This window comes from Spermophilus citellus (assembly GCF_964194105.1).
Source record: "Spermophilus citellus genome assembly, chromosome: 11".
In the NCBI taxonomy this organism is placed as follows: Eukaryota; Metazoa; Chordata; class Mammalia; order Rodentia; family Sciuridae; genus Spermophilus; species Spermophilus citellus.
Window position 1 is genome coordinate 61134617 of NC_138192.1, and position 12064 is coordinate 61146680.

General features: G+C 38.5%; 1 protein-coding gene across 7 annotated transcripts in view; it reads left to right on the forward strand.

Annotated features, from left to right (window-relative positions):
- GPD2 (glycerol-3-phosphate dehydrogenase 2) overlaps positions 1 to 12064 on the forward strand; it is a 164342-nt gene that overhangs the window by 74940 nt on the left and 77338 nt on the right. For all 7 annotated transcript variants that reach the window (XM_081261713.1, XM_081261714.1, XM_081261715.1 and 4 more), the window contains one exon: positions 1106 to 1277. In XM_081261713.1, the coding sequence (XP_081117839.1) occupies positions 1106 to 1277 (172 nt within the window). The remainder of the gene's footprint in view (positions 1 to 1105; positions 1278 to 12064) is intronic.

Genomic DNA, 12064 nt, shown 5'->3' on the forward strand with positions numbered 1-12064 from the left:
CTATGTCAGAGCTAAGATCACCTCTTCAACAAGCTTTGTTCTGGTAATGCAGAGGCTGATGTATGACCCCCTACTGCTGAATGGAAAAACACCACTGTTGCAGGTTGTGTTGATGCTATGGTTTGAAGAGAAGAGAAATTATGTATCTTTGGATTACTAATAGATGAACGGGCCCACACCATTCAATATAGGTTTTTAAACTAGTATTAGCAATTTTGGAAAAAAAAAAACAAGAAGAAATAGGTACCAATTTTTCTGTATTTTTGATTCTGAATTCTGGCTTTGCCAACTTTTTTTTTTTAATGTCAGAATCATTTTTGATTTAGGATGATGATAAGTTACATTATTATAAGAGAACTAGGGATACCTAGTTTATTTATTACCATTGAAGAGGATTATGCCTACTCTAGGTATATTATTTCAAAAACTGAAATATTGCATGATAAATACTTGAAAGTTAAATTTATCTTAAAACATTTAATGGGGAAACCTATAATTAAAATCTTTGAAAAATATCATTCCCATTGAACATAGCTGATTATTTAAACTGGATAGTAACTAAATAGATTCTTTTTAATTGTACTAATTTAAACCTAAAGATACTGATCTCTAGAATATATTTTGTCATGAGAATTGAGGAATAAGGAACATATACTTTTAAGAAATTGTGGAAAGACATAAACTGCTCTTTTTTTCTCCTTTCATGTAGAGTCAACATATTTAAATGTTATCTGAAGTGTTGCCACTGGGTAAATTATTTGCTCTCTTACCTCATAAATTATCTCTAAAGTATTTGGGAATTGCTATTTGGTAGTGGAAATAATAGAATTTGGCTGTATTTAAAATTAAAACTATAAATTAATATATTTAATTTTAAACCATGTGTTCTATGGCTAAATGGTTGAGATTCATAAAAAGAAATACACCTAGCATCCCCCACCCCCATCCCAAGGCAGTTAGTCTTGTAACTCTGTGTGAACTGTGGATTGTGTTCTCACTCCTGTGTTCCTTATCTCCATTGCAGATTTCTGTTTCTATTATGCTGTAAGATTTATTAAATTGGCCTTGTAGATGAACAACTGAAAATGGTCTGCTTTTACATCAGGTGAACCTGGCGTATGTGGAAGCGGCAGAGTACTTTTCAGAACCTGTTAACAGGGAACCTCCTTCCAGGGAAGCTCAAATACTAACTTTGAAGAACACACCTGAATTTGATATCCTTGTTATCGGAGGAGGAGCAACAGGCAGTGGCTGTGCACTAGATGCCGTCACCAGAGGTAAGTCTGCTGTGATGAATGTGAGGTAAAGTTATCATCCTTCTCCCCAGTATAAATATGGACAGCATGTACTATATGCTAGTGAAGTCACGTTTCTGCTGGTATTTCCTAATTTTCCTTCTTTGTGAAGCACCTTTACAATTTTTAAAATATAGGCACTGCACAATTTAAAAAAAATATGTCTTGTTTTCACTTCAGTGGATTTATCTAAAAAGTATATATTATATTCCTAAAAATTCTTCGATGTTCTACTTTTTTCCTAATTCATAATAAATACATTTGTATGAAATTAAAATATTTGTATATCACCTGAAATCACATATAAATGAAGTAATTAAAATAAATATTCTTTTTATTTGTATAGCGATGAAAATTTTCTCTTTCAGTGAGGTATGCACTTCAATTTGTGAAAGTCAGTTTATGTGCATAAATGATGAAAAAGATATGTTAGACTATGACTAACACAGTCCTGTCTCAGTCACCCTGTCTACTACTACTGGTTGGCATTAGAAAAGACAGGAAGAGAAGATCCCTAAAAATGAAAACATAATATAACATGTAAAACAAGACATTTTAGTATGGAACTCCAGTGCTCTTATGCAAGATATATGTAATAAAATAATGTCAAGGAAATCCGGATACATATTCTGACTCAGTTTACCAGGCATCAGTTACCAGGTGTGTGTGTGTGTGTGTGTGTGTGTGTGTGTGTTTATCTGCATATTTAGATTAATTACTTGATTCCTCTGGTGTTCTTCATCTTCCAAATGGGGAAAAATACCTTCTTTTTATGGCTATTGTGTTAAATGTGCTAATTACAAAGAGAATTTGACCAGTGCTTTTCACACAAAGTAGAAACTCAATAAATTATAGAAACTACTATAGCTGCCATTATTAATGTGAAGGTAAGAGATTTTTGGAATCAGGTGTCCTGGAAGAACAATACATGCTGTATCACAACTGTATTGAGATATTGAGATATTGCTAACAAAGAATTTTAACTCAATATTTATGACTGTTTTATACTTAATGATGATAATTTTTTTTTAAAGAGAGAGTGAGAGAGGAGAGAGAGAGAGAGAGAGAGAGAGAGAGAGAGAGAGAGAGAGAATTTTTTTTTTAATATTTATTTTTTAGTTCTCGGCGGACACAACATCTTTGTTTGTATGTGGTGCTGAGGATCGAACCCGGGCCGCACGCATGCCAGGCGAGCGCGCTACCGCTTGAGCCACATCCCCAGCCCGATAATTTATTATACAGATATTTTTTCTCAAATATATTGATTTACCACCACCATCATCCTGTATTTAGTTATCTTACATATCTGATAGAATTTACTCATGAAATTAATTTAAGGAGATTGAAGTTCACACAAACAGATATTACTTGGATTACTGTGATTTCACAGGACTGCCACTTAGGTTTTCGTCCATGAAAACCTCACAGCCTCAGTCCTTTTTTTTTTTTTAAATTAACCCTCATAATGGTTAGTTCAAAATATAGAAACTGAAATCTACTCAGTTACCATGTAGACCCCAATTTTCATATAAATTCCTGTTTCCAGTCATGTAATATAATTTGAACCAGAATATTCTGGAACATTTTAAAGTGGATAGGTTAACACCTATTATCTTCATATGGTATTTTTTTTTATTGTTGGTTGTTCAAAACATTACATAGTTCTTGACATATCATATTTCACACTTTGATTCAAGTGGGTTATGAACTCCCATTTTTACCCCGTATACAGATTGCAGAATCACATCAGTTACACTTCCATTGATTTACATATTGCCATACTAGTGTCTGTTGTATTCTGCTGCCTTTCCTATCGTCTACTATCCCCCCTCCCCTCCCCTCCCCTCCCCTCCCCTCTTCTCTCTCTACCCCCTCTACTGTAATTCATTTCTCCCCCTTGTATTATTTTTCCCTTTCCCCTCACTTCCTCTTGTATGTAATTCTGTATAACCCTGAGGGTCTCCTTCCATTTCCATGCAATTTCCCTTCTCTCTCACTTTCCCTCCCACCTCTCATCCCTGTTTAATGTTAATCTTCTTCTCATGCTCTTCCCTACTCTGTTCTTAGTTACTCTCCTTATATCAAAGAAGACATTTGGCATTTGTGTTTTAGGGATTGGCTGGCTTCACTTAGCATAATCTGCTCTAATGCCATCCATTTCCCTGCAAATTCTATGATTTTATCATTTTTTAATGCAGAGTAATACTCCATTGTGTATAAATGCCACATGTTTTTTTTATCCATTCGTCTATTGAAGGGCATCTAGGTTGGTTCCACAGTCTTGCTATTGTGAATTGTGCTGCTATGAACATCGATGTAGCAGTGTCCCTGTAGCATGCTCTTTTTAGGTCTTTAGGGAATAGACCAAGAAGGGGAATAGCTGGGTCAAATGGTGGTTCCATTCCCAGATTTCCAAGAAATCTCCATACTGCTTTCCAAATTGGCTGCACCAATTTGCAGTCCCACCAACAATGAACAAGTGTACCCTTTTCCCCACATCCTCGCCAGCACTTGTTGTTGTTTGACTTCCTAATGGCTGCCAATCTTACTGGAGTGAGATGGTATCTTAGGGTGGTTTTGATTTGCATTTCTCTGACTGCTAGAGATGTTGAGCATTTTTTCATGTACTTTTTTTTTTTTAATTATTTTATTGTTGGTTGTTCAAGACATTACATAGTTCTTAATATACTATATTTCACAGATTGATTCAAGTGGGTTATGAACTCCCATTTTTACCCCGTATACAGATTGCTGTGTCACATCAGTTACATTTCCATTGATTTACAAATTGCCTTTCTGGTGTCTGATGTATTCTGCTGTCTATCCCATTCTCCACTGTCCCCCCTCCCCTCCCCTCCCCTCCCCTCCCCTCCCCTTCTCTCTCTCCATCCCCTCTACTATAAATCGTTTCTTCCACTTATATAATTTTTCTCCTACTCCTCCTTTCCTCTTATATGTAGTTGTGTATAACCCTGAGGCTCACCTTCCAATTCCATGCAATTTCCCTTACCACTCCCTTTCCCTCCCGCCTATCATCCCTGTTTAATGTTAATCTTCTTCTCCAGCTCTTCGTCTCTACCCTGTCCTTGGTTACTCCCCTTATATCAAAGAAGACATTTGACATTTGTTTTTTAAGGATTGGCTAGCTTCACTTAGCATAATCTGCTCTAATGCCATCCATTTCCCTCCAAATTCTATGATTTTGTCATTTCTTATTGCAGAGTAATACTCCATTGTGTATAAATGCCACATTTTTTTAATCCATTCATCTATTGAAGGGCTTCTAGGTTGGTTCCACAATCATGCTATCGTGAATTGTGCTGCTATGAACATCGATATGAACATTGTTAGGTCTTTAGGGAATAGACCGAGAAGGGGAATAGCTGGGTCAAATGGTGGTTCCATTCCCAGCTTTCCAAGAAATCTCCATACTGCTTTCCAAATTGGCTGCACCATTTTGCAGTCCCACCAACAATGAACAAGTATACCCATTTCCCCGCATCCTTGCCAGTACTTGTTGTTGTTGGACTTCTTAATGGCTGCCAATCTTACTGGAGTGAGATGGTATCTTAGGGTGGTTTTGATTTGCATTTCTCTGACTGCTAGCGATGTTGAGCATTTTTTCATGTACTTGTTGATTGATTGTATGTCCTCTTCTGAGAAGTGTCTGTTCAGGTCCTTGGCCCATTTGTTGATTGGGTTATTTGTTATCTTATTGTCTAATATTTTTGAGTTCTTTGTATACTCTGGATATTAGGGCTCTATCTGAAGTGTGAGGAGTAAAGATTTGTTCCCAGGATGTAGGCTCCCTATTTACCTCTCTTATTGTTTCTTTTGCTGAGAAAAAAAATTTAGTTTGAGTAAGTCCCATTTGTTGATTCTAGTTATTAACTCTTGTGCTATGGGTGTCCTATTGAGGAATTTGGAGCCCGACCCCACAATATGTAGATCGGAGCCAACTTTTTCTTCTATCAGACGCCGTGTCTCTGATTTGATATCAAGCTTCTTGATCCGTTTTGAGTTAACTTTTGTGCATGGCGAGAGAAAGGGATTCCGTTTCATTTTGATGCATATGGATTTCCAGTTTTCCCAGCACCATTTGTTGAAGATGCTATCCTTCCTCCATTGCATGCTTTTAGCCCCTTTATCAAATATAAGATAGTTGTAGTTTTGTGGATTGGTTTCTGTGTCCTCTATTCTGTACCATTGGTCCACCCGCCTGTTTTGGTACCAGTACCATGCTGTTTTTGTTACTATTGCTCTGTAGTTTAGTTTGAAGTCTGGTATCGCTATACCGCCTGATTCACACTTCCTGCTTAGCATTGTTTTTGCTATTCTGGGTCTTTTATTTTTCCATATGAATTTCATGATTGCTTTCTCTATTTCTACAAGAAATGCCGTTGGGATTTTGATTGGCATTGCATTAAACCTATAGAGAACTTTTGGTAATATCGCCATTTTGAGGATGTTAGTTCTGCCTATCCATGAACAGGGTATATTTTTCCATCTTCTAAGATCTTCTTCTATTTCTCTCTTTAGGGTTCTGTAGTTTTCATTGTATAAGTCTTTCACCTCTTTTGTTAGGTTGATTCCCAAGTATTTTATTTTATTTTTTTGAGGATATTGTGAATGGAGTATTTTTCCTCATTTCCATTTCAGAGGATTTGTCGCTGATATACAGGAATGCCTTTGATTTATGCGTGTTGATTTTATATCCTGCCACTTTGCTAAATTCATTTATTAGCTCTAACAGTTTCTTTGTAGACCCTTTTGGGTCTTCTAGGTATAGAATCATGTCATCTGCAAATAGTGATAATTTAAGTTCTTCTTTTCCTATTTTTATGACTTTAATTTCTTTCGTCTGTCTAATTGCTCTGGCCAGTGTTTCGAGAACTATGTTGAACAGAAGTGGTGAGAGAGGGCATCCCTGTCTTGTTCCAGATTTTAGAGGGAATGCCTTCAATATTCCTCCATTCAGAATGATGCTAGCCTGAGGCTTAGCATAGATTGCTTTTACAATGTTGAGGTATGTTCCTGTTATCCCTAGTTTTTCTAGAGTTTTGAACATAAAGGGATGCTGTACTTTGTCAAATGCTTTTTCTGCATCTATCGAGATGATCATATGGTTCTTATTTTTAAGCCTATTGATGTGGTGAATAACATTTATTGATTTCCGTATATTGAACCAGCCTTGCATCCCAGGGATGAATCCTACTTGATCATGGTGCACAATTTTTTTGATGTGTTTTTGTATTCGATTCGCCAGAATTTTATTGAGGATTTTTGCATCTAGGTTCATTAGAGATATTGGTCTGTAGTTTTCTTTCTTTGAGGTGTCTTTGTCTGGTTTAGGAATCAGGGTGATGTTGGCCTCGTAGAATGAATTTAGAAGAGCTCCCTCTTTTTCTATTTCCTGAAATAACTTGAAAAGTATTGGTATTAGTTCCTCTTTAAAGGTTTTGTAAAACTCTGCTGTATACCCATCCGGTCCTGGGCTTTTCTTAGTTGGTAGTCTTTTGATGGTTTCTTCTATTTCCTCAATTGATATTGGTCTGTTTAGGTTGTCTATATCCTCCTGACTCAATCTGGGCAGATCATATGACTTAAGAAATTTATCGATGCCTTCACTATCTTCTATTTTATTGGAGTATAAGGATTCAAAATAATTTCTGATTATCTTCTGTATTTCTGAAGTGTCTGTTGTGATGTTGCCTTTTTCATCCTGTATGCTAGTAATTTGAGTTCTCTCTCTTCTTCTCTTTGTTAGCATGGCTAAGGGTCTGTTGATTTTATTTATTTTTTCAAAGAACCAACTTTTAGTTTTGTCAATTTTTTCAATTGTTTCTTTTGTTTCAATTTCATTAATTTCAGCTCTGATTTTAATTATTTATTGCCTTCTACTTCTTTTGCTGTTGTTTTGCTCTTCTTTTTCTAGGATTTTGAGATGTAGTATGAGATCATTTATTTGTTGGTTTTTTTCTTTTTTTAAGGAATGAACTCCAAGCAATGAATTTTCCTCTTAGAACTGCTTTCAATGTGTTCCATAGATTCCGATATGTTGTGTCTGTGTTTTCATTTATCTCTAAGAATTTTTTAATTTCCTCCTTGATGTCTTCTGTAACCCATTGATCATTCAGTAACCTATTGTTCATTCTCCAAGTGATGCATGATTTTTCCTTCCTTCTTTTATCATTGATTTCCAGTTTCATTCCATTTTGATCAGATAAGATGCATGGTATTATCTCTACTCCTTTGTATTGTCTAAGAGTTGTCCTGTGACATAATATATGATCTATTTTTGAGAAGGATCCATGTGGTGCTGAGAAAAAGTGTAACTGCTTGATGTTGGGTGGTATATTCTATATATGTCAATTAAGTCTAGGTTATTAATTGTGTTATTGAGTTCTATAGTTTCCTTATTCAACTTTTGTTTGGAAGATCTGTCCAGCGGTGAGAGAGGTGTGTTGAAGTCTCCCATGATTATTGTATGGTGGTCTATTAGACTCTTGAACTTGAGAAGAGTTTTCTTGATGAACATAGCTGCACTGTTGTTTGGGGCATGTATATTTATGATTGTTATGTGTTGTTGGTGTATGGTTCCCTTGAGCAGTATGTAGTGTCCCTCTTTATCCCTTTTGATTAACTTTGGCTTGAAATCTATTTTATTTGATATGAGTATGGATACTCCTGCTTGTTTCCGAAGTCCATATGAGTGGTATGATTTTTCCCAACCTTTCACCTTCAGTCTATGTATATCTTTTCCTATCAAATGCGTCTCCTGTAGGCAGCATATTGTTGGGTCTTGTTTTGTGATCCATTCTACTAGCCTGTGTCTCTTAATTGGTGAGTTTAAGCCATTAACATTTAGGGTTATTATTGAGATATGTTTTGTTCTTCCAGCCATATTTGTTTATTTATGTTACTAAACATGGTTTGTTTTCCTCTTTGATTATTTTTCCCCCTTTACTGTCCTACCTCCCACTGTTGGTTTTCATTGTTATTTTCCATTTCCTCTTCTTGTAATGTTTTGCAAAGGATGTTTTGAAGAGATGATTTTCTAGCTACAAATTCTTTTAACTTTTGTTTATCGTGGAAGGTTTTAATTTCATCTTCCATCCTGAAGCTTAATTTCGCTGGATACATGATTCTTGGTTGGAACCCATTTTCTTTCAGTGTTTGAAATATGTTATTCCAGGATCTTCTAGCTTTCAGAGTCTGTGTTGAAAGATCAGCTGTTATCCTGATTGGTTTACCCCTAAATGTAATCTGCTTCCTTTCTCTTGTAGCTTTTAAAATTCTCTCCTTATTCTGTATATTGGGATCTTCATTATAATGTGTCTAGGTGTGGATCTCTTATGATTTTGCACATTCGGCATCCTGTAGGCTTCTAGGATTTGGGATTCTGTCTCATTCTTCAAGTGTGGGAAGTTTTCTGATAGTATTTCATTGAATAGATTGCTCATTCCTTTGGTTTGGAGCTCTATGCCTTCCTGTATCCCAATGACTCTTATGTTTGGTCTCTTTATGTTATCCCATATTTCTTGGATGTTCTGCTCATGGTTCCTTAACAGTCTTGCTGAGCTGTCTATGTTCTTTTCAAGTTGAAATATTTGTCTTCATTGTCTGATGTTCTATCTTCTAAGTGTTCTACTCTGCTGGTAGTATTCTCAATTGAGTTTTTAAGTTGGTCTATTGCTTCCTGCATTTCTAGGATTTCTGTTTGTTTTTTATAACCTCTATCTCCCTGTATAGTTGATCTTTTGCTTCTTGGATTTGTTTATGTAATTCATTGTCGAAGTGATCTTTCATTGTCTGATTTTGCTGTCTAATGTCTTCCTTGAGACTCCAGATCATCTGAAGCATGTATATCCTGAATTCTTTATCTGACATTCCATCTGCTACAGCTATTACCTCTTCTAAAGTTGAGTTGACCTGCATTGCTTGTGGTCCTTTCTTTCCTTGTCTTTTCATACTGCTAGTGTTTCTTTCTGCTTGGTGAAACTGTTGTGTTTTTGAAATTTTCCCCCTATATATTTATATTGCTCTCTCCCTTGCAGGGCGGGTAGCGGCTGTGCTCCTCTTCCTATTGGGGTGATCTGTCTACCACGCCGGCGGGCCACTGGGTCTGTTGTGCCGGTCGGTCGCAGGTCTGCCTACCTTTTAGGCACGGGCGGCGGGTCTGCTCTGCACCTCCTCCAGTTGGTGTGAGGTTTCTACCACACCCGCGGACCCCTTGGCCTGTTCTTCTGTTTGGTCACAGGTCTGCCTACCTTGCAGGCGCGGGCGGCGGCTCTTCTCTGCCCCCACTCCAATTGGGGTGACGTGACTTCCACGCCCGCGGGTCGCTGGGCCTGTTCCAGGTGTGGGTGGCGGCTCTGCTCTACCCCTACTCCAATTGGTGTGATGTGACTACCACGCCGGCGGGCCGCTGGTCTGTTGGGCCTGTTCAGGGTGTGGGCGCGGCTCTGCTCTGCCCCTACTCCAATTGGTGCGACGTGACTACTATGCCGGAGGGCTTCTGGGCCTGTTCAGGGTGCAGGCAGCGGCTCTGCTCTGCCCCTACTCCAATTGGGGTGATGTGACTACCATGCCGGCAGGCCGCTGGGCCTGTTCCTCCAGTCGGTCGCAGGTCTGCCTATCTTGTGGGCACGGGCGGCGGCTCTGCTCTGCCCCTAGTCCAAATGGGGTGATGTGTCTGCCGGGCCGGCAGGCCGCTGGGCCTGTTCCATCAGTCGGTCACAGGCCTGCCTACCTTGCGGGCGCGGGTGTCGGCTCTGCTCTGCCCCTACTCCAATTGGGTTGACGTGACTACCACGCCGTTGGGTCGTTGGGCCTGTTTCGGATGCGGGCGGCGGCTCTGCTCTGCCCCTACTCCAATTGGTGTGACGTGTCTACCACGCCGGCAGGCCGCTGCGCCTGTTCCGCTGGTCGCTCGCAGGTCTGCCTACCTTGCGGGCTCGGGTGGCGGCTCTGGTCGGCCCCTACTGCAGTTGGGGTGAAGTGATACCACGCCGGTGGGTCTCTAGGCCTGTTCCTTCACATGGTAATTTTGATCCTAGCTTTTTATCTTGGAGGCCTGAGCAGGAGTGTGAGGTCTTTCTTGGGACTACTAATTCTAGAAATTAAAATATACTGGGTGTGTATCAAAAATATCATCTCTCCAGGAGGGTTTAGGAAAATATGTTTCTTGGCATCTGTAGTTATTTCACACAATTGTACTAAAATACGTAGTCACTGTTTTTATATCAATTCTGCAGATATTCACTGAGTACCTACTGTATGCTTGGCAATGAAAGGTACTACAGGAGAATACAAATGTGAGTAACTTTAGTGTGCTCACAATTCTATAGTGATTGTGTAGACCAGTCTCCATTAAAGAGAATGTGCCTTTCAAAGGGCTCAGGCAACATTATAAACATGTAAAGATAAAGGTAGTCATATCTATGGAGAATTGTTAGTCAACAAGCTGCTGTTTAGCATAATAGTAATTTTAATAGGCAAATATTGCTTATTAAGAGTGTTCCAAGCTGAAGGAACATGCAGAAAGAGCAGCATAGAATCAGTGTGTGTAGGAGACAGAAGCACTTTAATTGGAGCATGAACCAAATAAATGGGGAGAATATGAGAGAATAATAGGAAGGCAGGACTGGGTTTGTAGTGCCAGAAGAGGGATTTGACATTACTGAACAGGCCTTTGGGATACTGTAGGTTTGGAGAACATCACTTGGTGATATGGAAGGAACAGAGATGGGCACATGCTTTCAAGAGGTCTGGAGACAATTGAAATAGAATGGACGTAACCTGATAGTGCATTAGGATGTATAGAAGGAGGGAATATATCCCAAGATTTCTTCCTTTTCCTTTTTCTTTTTCCTTGTTAAGATACGAATGATCTGAATATTCCTGTAGACTCAGGAAAAAGCCAGGCAGGGGGAGAAGGTTTAAATGCAAGGAATAGAAGGGGAGCATATGGAGCAAGGCTGTGTGAAATGACAAGGAGAGGAATTTCAAAGATGAGTCTGAATTTTGGCAAGAGGATGAGATTTGTTTCTCAGAGACAGAAACAAAAGGTGAAGATTCTAAGATGTAAAACAGGGAGCTTGTGTGTGAAGTATTCCTAAATAAACAGAACCCAAGTGAGATGTTCTGCTTATGGGTGGGAGGAAGGGACTTGAGAATAGAGCAGGCATGAACTACCTTATGGAGAAGGTAATAGAGTGCTTTGGAGGTTCTTTGTTTAGATTAGAAAATGTAGACTTGTTTTCCAAGTAGGATATTTTGTGTGTGTGTGTGTGTGTGTGTGTGTGTGTGTGTGTGTGCATACACATGTGAATGTGTATGTGTGTTCTGTATTGCTGAAAGTAAAGACAGATAAAATAGTAGGAGAGAATCCCAAACTGAGAATAGACTGGGCATTAGAGGTAAAAGGAAAAAAAAATGAGGACAGATTCCATGAAAGCAGAGGAAATTGCTTTAAGGTAGACCACAAGCTGAAGGGGGCAGGACGTAAGGAAAATTAGAAATGCAGGCTTTGGTAGGAAAGTTAGGATAGATTGAATAACTGACAACAAGTTGATCGCCAAAGCCCTGTTACTCCTTTCTTCCTTTTGAAATCTCACCTGTGCTTGCTTTTGTGTACTTTATATATTTATATCATTTCAAAAGCATAGATAAGATTGTATTACTCTTTTCCAGTGGTTTCTTTGCAATAGCAGTGTAGTCATCATTTACATGTATATAGTATTCATTTTTTAATGAAAAAATTCCAT